Genomic DNA, 20443 nt, shown 5'->3' on the forward strand with positions numbered 1-20443 from the left:
TAAGAGATGTTCCAAGCAATAAGATATATAGAGCATCCTGGTTTTAAAGGAATTCCCAGAATTGTGAGCTAAAATCCAAGTAAATAATCATGGAAATAGAGGTAATCAAGACAATAAAAGCATACTTGAGACTTCAATAATATCAACATCTCTTTTAAGTTTATATTTGACACATTTTTTCATTTAAGATCATGTTAATTACCAACACTGAAAAAAAAATAACATGATCTCACTCATTTGTGGATTATAATGAGCAACATAAACCAATGAACAAAAATAGATCTAGAGACAGAGAAGCATCGATCAGATGCTCAAACCTCAAAGGGAAGGCAGGGGAGGGCAGGACTAAGGGGGAGATATCAACCAAAGGACTTGTATGCATGCATTTAAGTATAACCAATGGATTCAGACACCGGGGTGGGGGAGAGGGGTGAGGGCATGAGTAGGGGGATGGGGGGACAATGGGGCGATAAGGACACATTTTGTAATACCGTAATCAATAAAGGAAAAAAAGAAAGAAAAAAAAAATAAGTGAGGCTATATGATTTAGCCCATCACCCTGTATGCTGATTAACTGATTTTAAATGGGCACTGTCACTGAAATTTGCTGATTGTAAAGAAGAATTGACAACTTCAAGAATAGAAGTTTTCACAATTGTCCAGAAAACAAATTCTCGATAAGGAGACTGGTAGTTCTCGGGGAAAGAAGCTATGATTGCGGCACAAGCCAGCTCTGCAGAAGCCTGAATAGCAGAGACTGGGGACAGAAGTGACAAGAGGTGGCAGCTCTGGAGAGTAAGTCTCGGTTGATGTTAACCTTGAAGGCACCTCCCACCCTGGTTGATATACACTGAGTGGCCAGATTATTATGATCTCTGAAAGCATAATAATCTGGCCACTCAGTGTATATCCTATATAATAAAAGGCTAATATGCAAATTGTCCCCTCGACCAGGAGTTTGACCAGCAGGCAGGCTGGCCAACCGCCCATGTCCCCTCCCACTGGCCAGGCTGGCCGGACCCCACCCATGCACGAATTCATGCACCGGGCCTCATATATATATACATAGATATAGATATAGATATAGATATAGATATAGATATAGATATAGATATAGATAGATATAGATAGATATAAATAGATATAGATACACACACACACACACACACACACACACACACACACACACACACACTGAGTGGCCAGATTATTATTCGTTCAGAGATCATAATAATCTGGCCACTCAGTGTAAATCCACCAGAAAACACACCATACTGATACCAAGGCTAAGTCAGCGCTTAGTTCCATTTCTCCCACATTTGATGTATAGTTAACTCTTCCTGTGACATCTCAGAGAAGGCGTCCCTGAAAACTGAAGTTTGGTTACATGACATTTAACCCCAATTCACTGATGTAAAGACATTGGGAGGAAGGCCCACAGCACTCACTATGATGACCTGACGGCGAGCATTTAATTTCCTTTCTTAGGGGATGAAATAAACACGTTTAAGATAATTTCACTTTTAATTATCTCTCATGTTATTAATCGACTTGGCAGTCTTTTGATTTTATAAATAAGGGAAAATTTGGGAGCTCTAATATATTTGTTTATCGGAAACTTATATTCAACTTATAATTGAAACACTGAATTAAAAAAAAACTTCCAGCAAGAATTTCAAATGGTTAATGTTTTCTGATTAATTAATATATACTTAAACCTTTCCAAAAAGTCATTTTTCCTTTGACTTATTTTTCAGGTACTTAATGCAATCAATTCCTTAGACCAAATACTTTTTAAATTTTTTTAGGTTTTATTAATTATTTATTATTGAGTGAAGTTGTAGGCAATCATACAGAAATCTTCAACTAGGGAATTTTAATATCAATGATTTAATCATCTGCTCTCTTACATCCCTAACAAAATCACTTGGAGAACACTTACATTAGAATAGACACGTTTTCCAAAAAGGTTTTTATTTTTTGTGTTCTCTCTCTACTTCTCTCTCTCTCTCTCTCTCTCTCTCTCTCTCTCTCTCTCTATATATATATATATATATATATATATATATATATATATATATATATATTCGGTCACTCCCACCCCTCAGCACATGCCCTCACCCCCTACTGTCAGTGTCCATTGGTTATACTTATCAACAGCATGGATGGACCTGGAGAACATTATGCTAAAAGAAATAAGCCAGTCGGAAAAAGATAAATATCACATGATCTCACCCATTTGTGGAATATAATGATGAACAAAAGTAGATCAGAGACATAGAAGCATCAAACAGACTGGGGGAAAGGAGTGGGAAAGCAACCAAATGACCAAATACTTTTTAGTTATTAATCTTTATAAGCATACTTTGGCTAAAATGCACAAGTCCTTTGTCACACAATAGTTTTTCCTTTGACAATCTTCACTTTTTAAACCATCTTGGGGAGTAAAAAAAAAAGTATACATGCATCCAGGACAGAAGTGTGCCAGGTAAACACGTACCAATGAGTTCTCAAAGGCTGTTTCTTGTGTGGATCAGGGAGCTTTTAGGAAATTTAAGGGATGCATAGGGTCATGCTGCATCGTTTTAATTTCTCTTGTTTATAAATAAACGGGCCCTAACCAGTTTGGCTCAGTGGATAGAGCGTCGGCCTGTGGACTGAAAGGTCCCAGGTTCGATTCCAGTCAGGGGCATGTACCTTGGTTGCAGGCACATCCCCAGTAGGGGGTGTGCAGGAGGCAGCTGATCGATGTTTCTCTCTCATTGATGTTTCTATCTGTCTATCCCTCTCCCTTCCTCTCTGTAAAAAATCAATAAAATATATTTAAAATAAATAAATCAATAAACGGGGCCCTGGAGATCAGGGATTTCCATCAGATGTGCCTGTGCTCATCGCCTCTCTGCCTCCCTCCTGCACAGCCATGTCTGGCTTTGGTTCATTTATACTCCACCTTCGGCTCTTTGCTGTTTATGGAGGCAGTAAAGGGAAGTACATAAAACCTAGCTGTTTAAAAAACCAAAGCTTCTAGTAACGCAGTGGAATATAGCTTTTACTAAATCGGACATAACTGCCAGCACAGAGAGACAAATCACAGGCGCACAGCTGGGAGAACCGCTTGCGTGGTACGTACATATCTGCCCATAATTCATGTGCAGTTAGTTCTGTTTACGTGTAAAAACCATCACTGAGATTAAATTATTATGGTTAAAAATTCAAGCTCTTTTTCTTACCTAAAAAAAACTAATTTTAGGTATAAAAGACATTGTTTGATTTTTCCCTGTCTTATATGCACACAAGCTGAAGCCTGTCATATTCTAAAACACATTTCGGTTTCCCAGATAGTACAGCGTTATCCAAATGAATGGGACAGAAGTCAAACTGCTTTGTTACAAAATCCAGAATTACAGGGCCATATGTCATCACAATAATCTGAAAATGTTTTCTGATATTTACTGTCATTAGTCTCCATCCAGTTGGAGTTTAATCAAGTAAGAGTTTAAAATGTAAATTGAAAGAAGAACCAAGCTAAAATAAAAAAGGGAATGTACAAAAACATCTGTTTGTACCATTTGATATATGTAAAAAGAAGTGAAGTTTGACATGTCATGTGTATCCAATCTATTACCAAGTCCTGACTGTTTTCCACCTCCATATTTCCATATTTCTCAAATCTCTCCCCTTTCTCCATTTCCATCTCTCCCACTGAATCCAATCCACTATGCTCTCCGGTGAATTAGTATAGATACTGTCCTGGCAGGTCTCTCTTCTTCCTCTGCAATTCTTTCTCCAACTTACGCTAAAGTGATATTTTAAAATTATAAATAGAATCATATTGCTCCCCTGCTTAGAACTTGCTTGGCTTCCCATTGCTCAGATGAAGCTCCAGATTTCTCACAAGGCTTCCAGGTCCCGCCTGAGCCAAGCCTGCCTGCCTCATCTGCCCACGATCCCCACCATGCCTTCAGGTTGCTCTGCGCTCTGGGCCTCTCCAACTGGCCAGGCTCTGTCTCACCTCAGGGTATTCCCATATGCTGTCTCCGCCTCCTGACACTCTTCCCTCTGGATATTCCCATTCATCTTTCAAGGTTTGCACAAATGTCTCCAGGAAGAATTTCCGGATCTCAAAACTAGGTTAGGTCTCTTTTTTTGTACATGAGCTCAGAGTATTTATTTGCTAAACATATATACATTTATTTTTGTTTAAAAAAATGATGTTTGGCCCAGCCACTGTGGCCCAGAGGTTGAGCATCGACCTATGAACCAAGAGGTCACACAGTTCGATTCCCGGTCAGGGCACATGCCGGGGTTGCAGGCTCGATCCCCAGTGTGGGGCATGCAGGAGGCAGCTGATCAAGGATTCTCTCTCATCATTTATGTCTCTATTTCTCTCTCCTTCTCCCTTCCTCTCTGAAATCAATAAAAAACATTTTTTTTAAAAAAATGATGTTTGGCACAAATGTTCACAATCAGAGAACAGCAGCAATCGTGAAATACTATTTTACAGCATTTGTATAGAAAGGAATTCAGCACAAAGATTTTATATAAGTGCCCTTACACCCTGGGCACTAAGAACATCATGAAGGAAAAACTCAATTACAAAAATGGTGTCTATTTATGGCTCACTGAAAATACTGGGTGATTTCATGTCTGTGGGCCTTTGCACTCCTGTTCCCTTTGCCCCAAACACCCTTTCCTACACCTCCCTCACTTCTGCCTGCGGAAGTCTAGTTCACCCACTCAACCACCCTTTCCGCTACGAAGCCATCTGTGGCATCACTGCCTCTCCTTGTTAATCACGCCCTCCTCTGTGCTCTGTCTGCACCTCGGACCTACTTCTTAGAGGCAGAGTTTGAGTCTTATTTATATCCCAAGTGCTGACAAGTCAATATATTTTAATTGACTTAGATCAACTCAAAGTAAGTGACGAAGAAAACCTCTGTGGGTGTTGAGAAGGGGTCAGGAAAAAGTACTCAGCTCAAATTTACGTTTGCAAGAAGGGAGAGGACCCAACAAAATTGTGATCCCCACTTTTACCCTTTACAGCTGCTGTTGAAATCAGACTATTTCCTCTCCACTCCCAACGCTCTGCAGTTATATCATGAAGTAACTTATATGAAGTTTAATAAATGAAATCTTGCACTTTGGACGACTTTTTTAGGAATCTGCCTATTTCAGACATCAAGGGGTGTCTATATTTTGTCTTTGCAGACATTGTTGACTCCGTTTATTTTGGTTGTGTCATCAGATGACACTATTTGGTACCTCCCAGAATTTGACCCTTGCTGCAGTTTTGAGGTTCCCATTTACCACATCTGCGAAGACTGGTTACATGAATCAAGGGTGACCTTGGGCAGTGTAGAAATCTGTTTAACAGAGCCCACATACAGGGTAATATGTGGAACCTGGTGGAACAGATGGTAATATTGGCAATCAGAACCTTGTTTGCTAACAGTGATTGCAACCATTCCCACCAGCATGGATTTTCATATGTCTCCGTGAGTTTTGTCACACCAAGGAAGACACATTGGCAGCAGACACACTGCAAGTGGTCAGGAGAGGTGCATGTGCCGCAGCCACTGAGGGCTGGTGCGTTTAAGCCTGCGGACTGCCAGCGTGTCTATACAGGTGTGCAGGGCTGGGACACAGTCATTATGAGAAACAGGTCTCCTGGTTATCACAGCCAGATTTGGAATGCTGTAAACAGGATTCCTGACTCTCATCCCAGCCAGTTTTTCAACAAAGGTAATGATCCAAGATGTCTGTTCCTTAAATTGATCAATTTCAGAGTCCAAAACAGCTCTGACCCCACGGCAGCCCCACAGCTGCAGAGACTGGGATATGTGCCCCTGAACTCTGGCTGAACTCCAGGACTGACAAAGTAGCCAGGAAACTTTCTCCTTTTTAAGAAATATTATTTAAAGAAGCTTATCAGTAATAAGGGGGAGAATCACAATTAGTTGCAGGCAAATGCTTGAAATGAAGAGTGTTTAAGTAACATAATTAATAAAGTAAAGCCTAGCAAAAGAAACAAATGCATGAAGTTTTCCATCCCATAGCCAAATAAGAAAAATGCAAAAATTATTTACAAGTATGTAAAACCATACTGTTTCTATCATATTGATTCTCCGTAACAGGCATGACTTTGAGACTTTCAGAATGTGCTTTCCTGCTGTAGTTGCTGTGACATCATGGTTTCTCAACAGAGAAATGCTAGTTGCAAAGAGGCCAGTACATGCTAACCTCCACAAACAGCATGCAGGTTTTTGTCTAGGGAAATCAAATGTAATTTTCTTACAAGTGACATGGAATCGTTATTGACCTATCTGTTCAGTCACAATACTTCACATCTATACACACCACCTTCTGTCTCTGAAGCTGGAATGGCTGCCAGTAATTAACCAGCTGCCATCAGGAAAGAACAACTGTCTTCATTTTACATGGCTGACTTGTCCCCTGATAAAATAGATATAATGGTTAAGGTGTTCTAGACATAATAAATGGCTTTTGCAGTAACCAAATGTTTCTGTTTAGCCTGGAAATCAGTCTATTTACATATCTGTAGGATAAGGGACACAATCCCAAAGTAATTAGAGATATCCTATTGCTGATATTCTTAACTAAATAATAAGGACACCGAATGCTTTAGTGAGGCCGCAAATAAAAAACCCCTGGGCCCTTGCCAGGAATGGCTTAGCCTCATCAGCTCTAATGTCACTTCTTCAGAAAGGCCTTCTTTGATGAACTCCATGACATTCCCTACGACTCCTTTCACAGCCTCGGTGTCACGCATGCCCTCTCTATGACACTGTGCTGTTTTATTTAATCTACTGGAGGCCTGATGCACGAAAATTCGTGCAAGAGTAGGCCTTCCTTCCCCCGGCTGCTGGCACCGGCTTCCCTCCGGCACTGGCTTTGTCAGGAAGGACGTCCAGAAGATGTCCGGTCTAATTAGCATATTACCCTTTTATTATTATAGATAATGTTATCACTTCTGAAATTACCTTTCTAAAATTTCTCAAGTATTGATTCTCTCCCTGACTAAAAAAGTAAGTTTCATGAAAACAGTTTCATGGAACCTTTGTCATGTACCCTCCTATAACTCTACAGCCTAGAACGGTGCCTAGCACATTAAGAACACCCACGTAATGGTGAAAAAGATTACGAAAGAAGCCTATGTTCAGAGGTAATAGGTTTCTTGGCTTTAGGAATAAAATGATGACAGTGGTAAAGCTCCTGGTAGTTGTGCTCTAGACTACTTGTGATACTGGGTAGAGGGCAATCACTAAGAGGCACAGAATAAAATAGATAATCTAGATTCACTTTTTATTGTTTGTTTTATAGTTAAGAAAGGTAAAATTTAGAGAGGCTAAAAACTTGTCCACCAAACAATTCAATCAACAGACACAGGATCAAAACTATGGTGTTCTATTAGTATATTACCTTTTTTACAACTATCAACCTCTTAAGCTTTAAAAAGTAGAGTATTTTCTAGAAGAAACAAAAAGGTCAGAATCTACTTGGTTCACTTCATCATTCCTTGGGGAATGAGAAACAAGGCAGACCATTTTGATTTACAGTATAATGGGAAATTTTTACTAGCCATTGGATATGTATTTTTTGCCTTGTCTTACTCTCTATAAGAGGGGGAAGAGGAAATAGAGGGAGAGAGGAGGGAAAACAGAGAGAGGAACGTGGAGCAGAGTAGAAGGAGGGTAGGAAGGAGAGAAGGAGAAGAAAACTCACTCCTCCAAAGGTGCTTATTGGAGTTCAAGGAGCCAGGCCCTTCCAATCTGGAGAAATTTAAAGAGATTAGGACACCAAAGGGAAACATTTTGGTGGGAAGGATTTTGAGAAGTTCAGAGTCAAAGAGGCAGTGAGCACAAGGCAGGGAGAGAAGTTGCAAAGGTGAAACTAAGAGCTTCAAACTCTGCAAGCTTCCTAGGGATGTACAGGGCTGACTGCCTTGGTGTGAGAGTCCATCCCGCCTCTGTGCCTCTGTTTCCTTCTCTGCAAAATGGAGGTGACAATAATATTCCATACCCCACAGGGCTGTTTTGAGGATTTAATGATGTATTCCATTTCAAGCACTTAGCTCAATGCCTGGCACACACATGCCAGCCATCATCATCATCTGTTCACACTCTGTGAGCCACAAGGGTACAGATTTCCCTCTATCCTGTCACAATTTCTTGGATCATGGGAAAATATGATCACAATTCAAAATTTGCATATGTGTGTGTGTGTGTGTGTGTGTGTACAATTTTCACTTTCAGACAACTCAGCTGGACAGCCAAATCTCCAACATCTGCAGGGCTAGAGCTGGGGCATTTCCTCAGGAATTCCACCCAAGTTTTTTCATTTAGGTGCAATCATTGAACAACAAAGGCAATTTCCAGAGGGAAAACAAATCTTGGGAAAAGGCAAATATAAAAGGTCAAGGATGAGTAAAAATGAAATTTGTGTAGGTTTTTAAAGTACTGCTTCATATTGAGAGAGTGAGAGAAAATTCACAAAATGTAAAGATAGGCAAATTGATCATTTCCTCTGAAAATCAGTAACACTGGAAATTACTAGTAAACCTAAAAGAGGTACCAGCAATTTAAAAATAGTACTATGCAAATGTCAGCCACTGATCTCTAGGTAATAAAAGCACATGAATAATTTTCTAATTGAATATTTTAAGGGAATCACCTAGCCTCACAAAACGGGTAACTAATAAAGTTCAAATTGAGAAGGTCAAGTGGGCATCAACTGACACACAATGGGGATGTGGAGTCAACTTGTTTTAATTGCAAAATCCAGCTTTTCATTTTATATATTTCTTCAAATCCAGAATAATTTTCTCAATCCAGAATAGTTTATGTTATGACAACATTCCATCAGGCAGAAAAGGAAAAGTATCCATTCAGTAAACTTGGCTAGAAATAATGCAGAAATAATTCTTAAATTTACCATGATGACTGTGCCCATCCACTTAATCTGTTCATTTCAGAAGCCTTTGAAAGTAATAAATAACACTTTGTATAGTTCTTTGAGGAATCATCCTTAATGCAAAACTTTGAAACATCCTTAATGTGAACCTGAACTTCCTGAGATATTTTGGAACTAGCTCAAATTATCATGTAGGGCACTCATATTGTGAGCATTCTAATTCAAAGAACAAAGAATCTTTCAACAAAACAAAATACATAGGAGTTTTAAAACAAAATCATCTTTCGTATACAAAGTCAAGAGCAAAAAAATCAACCCTATAATAACTACAAGTAACAATAAGATTAATCCACAACAGATATTCAGCCACCAGAATAATGAATGTGTCAACACATTTTGAAGTGATTGCACCTTAAAAAAAGGACAAAGACAAACCCAAACATCTGTTAATACACATTTAGCAGTAGGATATTATCTCTTTAAAGGCATCACAATTAAATGCTTTCCAGATTACTATATTTTAATAATGTTTAAAAATATTATTTTAGGCACATCGGAGAATGCTTCCAATTAAATTATTGTGTGGTTCACTAAAATGCAGAGCAATCTTCCATTACCTTTTTTACCCCTCCCCCAACTTCCTCCCAAACTACCACTAGGGGTCAGTATAAAGACATAGTTCCTCTCACTGTTAGGGAGAAGGGTACAGAAAAACATTCCCCTGTGAAAAATCCTAGGCAACAAAGACAATAACTACACAACTGTAGCATTACTAAGTCCAATTGATACATCAAGTCTATAACATGAGTTTACACTTATCATAAGACTGCATTTTAATTTTGTCAATCACCGTGGACTATTTATATGGTCAATGTTCTTTACTAATAATTTAAAAAGCATTCTAAATGACAAGATTACTTAGCTAAGTGAATCCTTGCCTATTGGCCAAGGCCTATGATCTGGAACAGACATTAAAATTTATTTTCAAAGGGTGATAGTACACCTCTCTCCCCATCTCAAAGGTAGATATCCCATCTCTTCCTCAAGGAATGAAGTGTAGGGGAGTAAAATTGTGGTGTTTTGCCAACTTTAAGAGAGGTAGGGTTTTTTCCTTCAAAATGACTATCAGTTCACTGCACTGCATACAGCCTTAAGTGCACAATGAAATGTAGGCAATTCTAAGGAATAACATTAGTCTATGCTTAAATCTACAGAATGCAAGAAATTAAAATAGTAAAAATAAATATATATTACCTCTTCCCAATTCTATTTAATGGGGTGGGGATGAAAAACAAACAAACACAAAAGCCTTGAAAAGTGCTTTCTGTACACATTAGAGAGATTTAACATTTCAAGAAGTTCATTAAGGTCAGGCCCTTCGCTGACAATACTGAAATGTCCTTGAGAGTTTGGGTCGCTGTGAATAAATGAAGTACTGTCCTTTCCTAAAGTGCTTACTGTGTGAAGTGCTGTATGCGGCATACCTTTTAAATATTTTCTCTACGAATTCCATGGCTTTCTTAGGCATGGTTCTCCATGAATAATTCTAGTAGGTATTAAAATTTAGTTAATGCTTTATCTTTATAACGAGGATATTTCCAAGTTCCCAAAGCTCTCAAATGCACATCCATATAGTTTTGGGGCATTCTGCCTCTTTCTGGGGTCCTTTTGGGGTATACTCCTTTCTGACTCTTCACTTCCTTTGTTGTGGTACTGACCTTACATCACAGTAGCGGGACAGTCCCCAGAGAGAAGCTCTTTGTCTTTGCTATTGTGGAGGCCAGCAGTGGCCCAGCAATCAATCAATTTTTCCCCAGTAACCAATATATATATATATGCTGCCATCAGAACTATATTGAGTCAGTACTGTTATGGGAAGTCAAGAAGGGGTATAAAAAATAAAGAATAAAAAAACAAGGGAATTGAGATAAAAGGAGTCTCAAGATTTTGGGAAATCATCTAGTTTTTCATGGAGATAATGTAGAATAAGGATGAAGAATCTGAGTTAGTATGATCTATGTGTAAATACTAGACTTGATTATTTTCTATAGCAAAACTGCAGTTTTGATTTATCTGTAGGCATTAAAATAATTGTAGGTATTACTTTTTATATTTTTATTTTATTCATTGTGTTTTATTTCCTAAAATAATTGTCTCTCTTAAAAAACATCTAGTCAATAATCATAATATTTTATAATCTTTTCATAGTTTACCAATAGCCAAAATTTAGTTAGTGTTGGCAAAGGGAAATGAAAAACATTGACCACTTTTCATTCTTGGGATAACTTAAAAACTCTAATTCTGATCAAATCCAACAGATGGCAGTGATGTTATAAATTAATAGTTTAAAATTTTCGTATACTATGTAGGATCTGCCCCTCAGATGAATGTCAATCAAGAATAATTCTCTTAGTACTTGCATAGTGTAAAACTTTGATATGATGAATTGGATAGAAGACTATAGATAAATATAATATGAAATTTAGCTGAAAATAGCATTTTCTCTTTTAAAAAGCATTAACATTTTCTTTTCAAAAAAGCATTACAAGTTGAGAATTGTCAAAAAGGTTAGCAGTGAGTCAAGAAAGGATAGATAAAGGATAAAGGATAGATAAAGAATCCATACTAACTAAGTGGATTATATTTTTACATAAAATTCATTATTGCTCTTGGACTCCATTTTTATTTTCATCTATTTTTTTACAGAGGGCTGTTTTAGCCTTCTCACTTTTTATTTACTAACTTAAAATAATTTTACTTTTCTCTCTCTTTCTATCATTTTAAATAAGTGAATCTGGTTGCTCTTATCCTGTTTTCCTATTTTCTATTTCCTTTTCACATTTTTATCCATTTTAAGTGATAATAAAGAATTCTGCAGATAATAAATAATGAAAAGTATGAATAGAAGACTCCCAAGGCCTTCAGACTTGGACTGAATTACTCCACCATCTTTCCTGGGTCTCCAGATTACAGAGATCAGATTGTGGGACTTCTCAGCCTCCATAATCAAATGAGCCAATTACAATATATAAAATTATCTATCTATCTATCTATCTATCTATCTATCTATCTATCTATCCATCCATCCATCCATCCATCCATCTATCTATCTAATTACCTTCCTTTTGGTTCTGTTTCTCTAGAGAACCCTGACTAATACACATACCAATTGAGATTTAGGGAGGATAAATAATTATTATTAGTTTACTTATAAAAGTTTCCTTCAAGAAATTCTGTTTTATAAGGAAATAGTATTTCCTGTTGAGAAAAGAATACAGACTTTGGAGTCCTTCAGACCTTGATTTAATTTCCAGCTTAGCTATTTTAATAAATATTTATACCCAGGAAAATTAGGTAACCTTGCAGAGCATCAGTTTCTTCATTAGCTGTAGGGTTATGTTATAATTACATTTTTCAGTGACTATAAGTTACATACCACAGTGCTTGGAATACAGAGGGCACTCATTTCCAATCTTCATAGTATTTACTCATAATATGTTGCTTTAAATTGATTTTTTAAATGTTTTCAGATTTAGCTAATGTTTATATACATTTTGTTTATATACATTTAAAATGGATCTTTTAAGTTTTTCTACATTTATCAAATGTTGTTATATGTTATCTTTAAGTTTTCCATCATTACCCAGTTTTATTTATACTGGAATCTTCCACAAGAAATAACCCGTTACCTGAATCAAATGGTCTGCACATTTGTCCAAACAAGCCCAGAAATAGTCAAGATTTTATAATAGTCACGTGTCAAGTATTTATGTATCTGAACATATATAAACATAGAAAAGTTACAGTAAAAATATGGCATATAGTACTTTTACATGACTGTCATCATCACACACACGTAAGTAATGTGTTGTCCTATGACTTTACAATGGCCACAATGTCACTAGACAATCGGATTTGTGTAATAGGAGCCCCATTATAATCTTTGGAGACTGCCATTATATATGTATGTGGTCGGTCATTGAATGAAAAGTCCTTACTGGCCCATGACTGTATCTTTGCAAAACAGGCTTATCTGATGTCTTATTTTCACATGGGTTTTGAAGGTTTCCTAAGAGTTTATCCCAAGGTAGATCGTCTGAAAGAATGTAAACTTCCTTGAAAGCCAAAATATTAAAATGAGCACCTCTTGCACTGTTAGATTTCCCATACAAGGCAGTGTTGAGTGAGTCTTTTTGTACTTACTTTGCATTAGTGGGATTGCAAGTGGTGAGATTAGCCAGGGCCAGGGCTGCAGCTTCCCTTACCTCTTCATTGTCACTTTTCAGCAACTGAACTAACTGTGGGATCCCTACAGAAAAAGAAAGGTAAACTGTAACTTTGCCAACATCCACATCAACTAGAATATGGTAACCTAAAAATGTACAAAATGGTGTTTTCCAGTTTGCTTACCCTGATGATTGAAAAATTCTTTGCTGCTTAAATTCTCACACATTACTGAAATAGCTTGGGAAGCAGCAATTTTAGTTCCATCACTTTCAGAGCCCAAAAGGGTTACAAGGCATTTTTCAACCTCTTGTTCATGAAAAAATTTTCTGTTTTCAGCTTTCATAAAAAAAGAAAAAGAAAAAGAAAAAAAATAAGAAATGTTCTGCAAAAAATGTCCAAAATATAATAGGAATTCAAACTATTTGCTAGCTTTAGTCACAGAAAGTTTAAACGACACAAAAAATATACCTATTTAACCTTTAGAACACAGCGGTTACACAAAATGAGTCGGGAACATTGATTGCTCTTTTTTCTATCTCCTTATATGATATCACTTCAGGAAAGAAAATTCTATAATAAGAGAGAGGCGAGTTTAAGATTTAGCAAGAACTTATTGAACACCAATTATGTGCCTGGAATGGTGTTGTGTTCACATACACTATCATCTCACTAAGAACAAACACCTGTTTATTTTAAATAAAATCCCAATATTTGAAGAATAGCTAAGATGTACAAATTAGTGAGCTAGAGAAAGTAAAAATGGATAAACTATGATTTCAAGACTTAGGAATTTATAAGCTTACATTAAAAATCATAATCATCTTTTACTTAAGTTACAATATATAGTGACATAGCAAAAATTAAAATAATTAAATTGCTAAATTACTATACACATAATCTAAACATATATCAGCATAGTTTTCTTTATCTGAAAACAAGTAAAGTTACAAATCTAAGTATATACCATGATAATTCACCCCATTATAAAATACTAAATTAAAAACCAAAGTATTTTTAATGCTCTTTCCATTCCTTGTTTTTTCTTTATTTCATTTGATTTTTAAATAAATTACAATCTCATTACTATACTAAAGCAAATATTTTATTCAACTAAATTAGAACATTAAAACCTAATTTTTTGTTTTGTGTTTATAGTTCATTCTAAATAAGTTTCTATCTATTAAAAAGCATGTACTAGAAAATATATATTGAATGAAATACAGTTTTTTTTAATGCCACAAGAAGTACCAGAGACTACTCTGAAAAGAAACAGCTTATAAATAATTTTTGCTAATTTATTTAGTCCCTTCATTAAACTTTGTTGTAGGTTTGATTTTCTAATTAACTTTTATAAAGTCAATTTACATGATTAAAATAGAAGAATGTGAATATATGTTATTAGGATGCTGATAAATGAGAGAATATTCTGTTAAAATAAAAATCTCTGCAAAAAATGTTGATACTAATTGAAATAACAGCTACTAGTACATGTGGAGTTAATTCATTATTTATACATATTTTAATTGTGTTTTTCAGAAAGACTTTCAGAAATGACTGCAACTAGGTCTTCATTTAAAAGTTAATATATGATTTGTCTTTTTTCAACCATAACTTTTAAATCACCCCTTTCACAGAAGCAGCATCACATTTAGATGCCACCATATTTGCAAATACTTTGGCCTTTCATCTGATACACGGATATGTGCTGAGCGATCTGGCCATAATAAATGGCACAAGCTAAGTTACTAACACTTCTGTTCATTCGTCTTAAACCAATCATGAACCATAACCTGTAATCCTATCATTTAAATCCCTTGTTCCTTTCATTTAAAATTAGAATTCAGGCAGTCCATAATGGTTTCAGTAAAAAGCTGCAATTAATAGTTACATCACAAGTATGTGGCTTCTAAAATGTTTAAAAATATATATAGTCCTTATTTGTTTTTCTGAATAATCAAGATCTGAAAATTTTCCAGTCTCTGACCTAAAATGCTTAGAGTTATAATTAAGACTTCCCTGACGGCTCTAAATCAACTTTACTAAACACAACACCCTGAGTGCAGATTCTATCAGGAAAATTGGCCAAAATAATTAATTTGAAAAGATTAAGTTTGGAGTATGCGATTGTTGTATTAAAAGAAAAACAGTATATATGCAATTATTGGAGAGATTTTTAAAAAATAATTTAAATAATTTAAATGGGCAATTAGTTTCTCAACCCTGCTGATCGTGTTCTCAAAATCCAGCCGTGTTCACCAAACCTCAAAAGTGCTGACTGCAGCGTGGCTATAATAAATTTCAAAGATGAATTAACGTAGTAACCACATACCTTTATTGAATTGCTACACGGAGAAGTGAAATATTTATGTTTTAATTATGCAGATAATAAAGATGGCAAGGTAATTATGCTATTAAAGAGGAACGTCCTTTAAAAATTACATTTGTTCAATATCACTAAAATAAAAAGCATGAGGTTTTGTAACTGAAAATAAATCTGTATGTAATGATGCTTTTCTTCACCTCTTCTCATAAGTCACTATTGTGCTACCTGTGCTCCTGCTGAGATGTTAATGCCTGTTCATAAACCTCCTGGCAACGTGGCAATTAACACCTTCCTCCTCCTGATGCCTAGTCGCAGGCATACAGATTTGGGCTTTCCATGGTTAAAATACATGTTAAAACTTCACTCACCAAGCAAAACTTAAAGAATTTGTGCTATGTGTTTTGCATTATTGAGCCTACAAATTTTTTTGATGATGATGAAAAGTAAAAAAAAAAAAAAATGTTATAAATAAGCACTGATGGGTACACTGTTCTTAACAAAAGTATAAGGAATAATATTTGTTAAAACTTAGTTAAGAATGCAATTTTCTATAGGTGGAAAATTATTTTAAAACTCCTTCAAGATTACTTACTTTCAATACAGAAATATTAGAAGATAACTTTGTTAATCCTTATAAGCTTTTAGAGTTTATCTTTGTTACTAATATCAAATAAGGCATGTCTAAAATAAAGCAAGGCATGCCAACGTGGCTGGGTCTGCGGGAGAGGGCAAGGCAGGCAATGGTTGATATAAAAAGGGGTAGACAAGAAACACAGGTCGGACCTGGAAACAAGGTACAGTCTAGCATGGAGGCAGAAAGGAAGAGGTGGGGATCATGGAGCTGGCCAGGTAAACAGCATTACAAGGTCAGTAAATCAACAAAATAGAAGAAAATAACCAGGTAACGGAGGAAGACGCCAGTCTATCCTTCGGCACTGGCCCTAGGGAAGAGGACTGGTTTTGAACACAGTGGGCAGCTCCACCCGCAAATGCTATGGCTAAGGCAGTTCAGAGTCCTGAGGGGAATTCTGCTTGTGCAGAAGTTTGGAATGGAGAGATGTTCTCAAAGCCCTGTCCTGTCAGTCAGGAGAGGCCTCACTCTTTGGGATATGTGTATAGAAAGGAAGCTTGAGTCTTTGTGGAATCATCTCTTTCTAGAGGCTCCAAGAATCAAGTTGCCAAACCAGACTATAAGAAAATTAAACCACCTATGCATCCATTAGTTTTGCAGATTCATTTGACTCACTTGTCCAGTGTTTGCACAATCACCAAAGGTGGAAACAATTTAGGAAGGAAGGAGACCATGCCGGAAATTATAGACAAAGGTTTCCAACTATAAGCTTTTATAGTCACAGATGAAACCTGCAAGACAAAAGTGAAGGGTCTCTACTGCAATACGCATGGGCAGTGGGTCAAGTGATGTCAGGGTATCTGTAGATCTTGTTCCATCTGGAAGATGGGGGTTCTACTAAGCAATGGAAGTTAACTTTTGTCTTGTGCTTGGTTGATATTCCAAAGTATCAGGTCAGACTACCTGAGTATAGCACACTGGAGTGTATCTGAGCAAGAAAAAATTGATAACCAATTGCCATATCATAGTACAAGATGGAAAAATCTCTGATTCCAAGCTAGGGCATCTGGACTTGATCCTATTTATTCTAGTTCAAGAGTGACTAACGTGGAGTCCTGTATCCAGAATCATCACCAGGGAAGAGGAGTGATATGGAAGTCAAGGGATGTAAGAGGTTTCCGGTGGAGGGGGCAGTCAACAGTGTGGGATGAGATCAATAAAGAAAAAACTGAAAATGTATCTGTAGGATTTAGGATTGGGAGGTTAAAGGGAAATTCTACAAGGACTGTTTTTGCAGGATGGTGGAAGCAGAAGGTTAAGGAATGGAGATAAGATGAAGAGGTGAAATTATTTAAATTGGCTAGTCTTTCTTTCTTTCTTTCTTTTTTTAATCCTCACCCGAGGATATTTTTCCATTGATTTTCAGAGAAAGTGAAAGAGAGAGGGAAAGACAGAGAGAAATATCGATAGGAGAGAAACACATCAATTGGTTGCCTTCTACACAAGCCCTGACCAGGGCCTGGGCCAGGGAGGAGCCTGCAACCAAGGTACGTGCCCTTGACTGGAATCAAACCCGGGACCCTTTGGTCTGCAGGCCGACGCTCTCTATCCACTGAGCCAAACTGGCTAGGGCTAAATTGACTAGTCTTTTGGTTGAAAGGTTGATTGAGAAGAAAAGAGGACCCTAAAGCAGGGGCAAGAGAAGAAGAAACAAATTTCCATAAATACCCCTGCTCAATGAACAATTATGGGCCCCACAGAATGTTCCAAATTTATATCAGCTTCCTCCTATATAACTAATGGGACCAGGAGGAAAAGAGCACATTGGTGTTGCAATGCCATATTAGAGAGGAGCTTCATCATCATCCAGATCTGGGCAAAAGCATTCTATGATCATCTGAACTGATGGGGGAAAGGACAAAGGACACCCCGCGTCTGTTTATCAAAATCCGGTCTAGGCAGAGCACTCCTCATTTTGGAGTGCGGAATGGGTATTGAAGAAAGAGGACAGAGGTGTTCTATAGTTAATAAAGATTCCTGGGGAAAATATCAACTAAAACAAAAACAATAATCAAAAGTATAATAGAAAAACAAACAAAACGTGATTCTGGAGATCAAAAGGCTTTACTATGTAATAGGCAGAGAGACAGAGTCTCAGACACATTTTGGCAAAAAAATTTTGACTCATAGGATAAAGGATTCTACCCAAATACAAAAAGAAAGCATCCTATATAGCAAACAGGCTGGCCTTAGACTCAGACTCTACAAAGGCAAGGTGCATAGAACTGTGAGGAGAAAATGTTATGGCAGAAGAATTCCAAACTCAGCTACACTGTCATAAACAGGGTCGGGCAAAAGTAGGTTTACAGTTGTGAGTACAAGTAACAGGGTTTATTCTTGTATTATTATTTATTAATTATTGTATTCTTTTCCATATGAGCAGCTGTAAAACTACTTTTGCCCCACCCTGTATATACAAAGGCAACAGACATTCGCAGGTAAGGACTAAAAAAATATGCCACTCTTGACTATTCCTGAAAAAAAAAGAATACTGAACTGAAAAAAATATACTCCGGTCAATTGAGAAACAAATGAAAAATAAAATCTTGCCCTGACTGGTGTTGTTCGGTAGTTAGAGCATTGGACCTCTCACTAGGGTTATGGGTTCAATTCCTGGTCAAGGGCATGTACCTAGGTTGCAGGTTCAATCCCTGGCCCCTGTCGGGGTGCGTGCAGAAGGCAACCAATCAATGTCTCCCTTACATAGATGTTTCTATCTTCTTCTCTCTCCCTCTCTTCCTTTCTCCCTCCCTCCCACTCTCTGTAAAAAAATAAATAAATAAATCAATGGAAAAAATATCCTCAGGTGAGGATTAACAATAAAGGAACAAAATCTTGGAAATTCACAATGTACACCGAAAGAGATCTAATATGTACGAAACTCTAAATTGTAAATATGGATAAAATTGAATGTAATGGTAAAGTGATTCTTAAAAGGAGAAAGGATTATATAGATTTTATTTTATTTTTAAAATATATTTTTCTTGATTTCAGAGAGGAAGGGAAGAGAGAGGGATAGAAGCATCAATGATGAGAGAGAATCATTGATTGGTTGCCTCCTGCACGTCCCACACTGCGGATTGAGCCTGCAACCCGAGCATGTGCCCTGACCAGGAATTGAACCATGACCTCTTGGTTCATAGGTCAATGCTCAATCACTGAGCCATGCCGGCCAGGCTATATAGATTTTAGAGAGGAGAAGCTATAACCCTCTATGAAATGTACAAATATCAGGAAGAAAAAAGTTTTCAAAGCAAAAATGCTAAATATCTTAAGATAGCAAATTTATCTTTAAAATAGTCATTATTTTAAAAATCTATGTAACAAAAAGAATTAAAAGGAAATCAAGGAGAGAGCATAGAAAAATAAAAAGCAAAAAGAATAAAACGTGATGTCAGAAATAAGGCCAACTACAATAGTTGTAAAAATAAGTCTAACAATGTTTTATCCCTTGCCTTTGGATCTAGTGGTAGTGAGGGTTTCTCAATATTGCTAATTTCTGGGGACCTCACCATCTCTTGTTTGTTCCCTTAACTACTTGTAAAATAGTCTCTTCATTTTCTCTTTATTTAAACCATCTGGAGTTTGCAAAGCTGTGTTAGGCCAAGACCATTTTTGATAATAAAATGGCAATCTTTTTTTTTTAAGTGATTTTTATTTTTTATTTTTATTGCTTTCAGAGAGGGAGGAAGAGGGAGAGATAGAAACATTAATGATGAGAAAGAACCATTGATTGGCTGCCTCCTGCACGCCCTCTACTGGGGATTGATCCCACAACCTAGGCATGTGCCCTTGACCAGAATCGAACCCAGGACCCCTTAGTCCGCAGGTTGACGCTCTATCCACTGCGCCAAACCGGCTTGGGCCATGGCAATCTTAATATACATTAGAATTTAAAGCTAAAAGCAGTAAGTGAGGTTTAAAAAAAATGAGTAGTGGATATAAAATAATATTAAATTAAGCAAAGTTAAAGTTATAAGGAAAAAAAGCAACAGGAACAACATAATGGGAAGCTTCTAACATACCACTTTTCATCAGTGATAGATCAAAGAAAATAAAATATAAAGACAAAAAGGGCTGTACAATATAATTTATAAAGTAGAGCTAAAAGAAAAATAGCAAGCTCTATATTCTACAAGAAACACAACTGTTAGTCTATTCAACAAATATTTAATCACTTATCTCATTGATTGTTATCCTTATCTTTTAGAATAGTGCTTTGCATATAGCATGCATACAACACATATCCTGTTAAGTAGTAGGCAAAGAGTATACTTTTCCACGATTGTATACTAGTAGGATACTTGGACACATTTGGTAATATACTAGGC

The 20443-nt window shown here is 36.7% G+C and overlaps 1 protein-coding gene across 1 annotated transcript in view; it reads right to left on the minus strand.

The window, feature by feature from the left end:
* ARMC3 (armadillo repeat containing 3) overlaps positions 1 to 20443 on the minus strand; it is a gene marked incomplete at its 3' end in the record, with an annotated part of 94070 nt that overhangs the window by 27745 nt on the left and 45882 nt on the right. Inside the window, exons 9-10 of the mRNA XM_079772891.1 lie at positions 13342 to 13494; positions 13135 to 13240 (exon numbers count right to left, since the gene is read on the minus strand). Coding sequence (XP_079629017.1) covers positions 13135 to 13240; positions 13342 to 13494 — 259 coding nt within the window. The remainder of the gene's footprint in view (positions 1 to 13134; positions 13241 to 13341; positions 13495 to 20443) is intronic.

The sequence above is a fragment of the Cnephaeus nilssonii genome (genome assembly GCF_951640355.1).
Source record: "Cnephaeus nilssonii genome assembly, chromosome: 1".
Lineage (NCBI taxonomy): Eukaryota > Metazoa > Chordata > Mammalia > Chiroptera > Vespertilionidae > Cnephaeus > Cnephaeus nilssonii.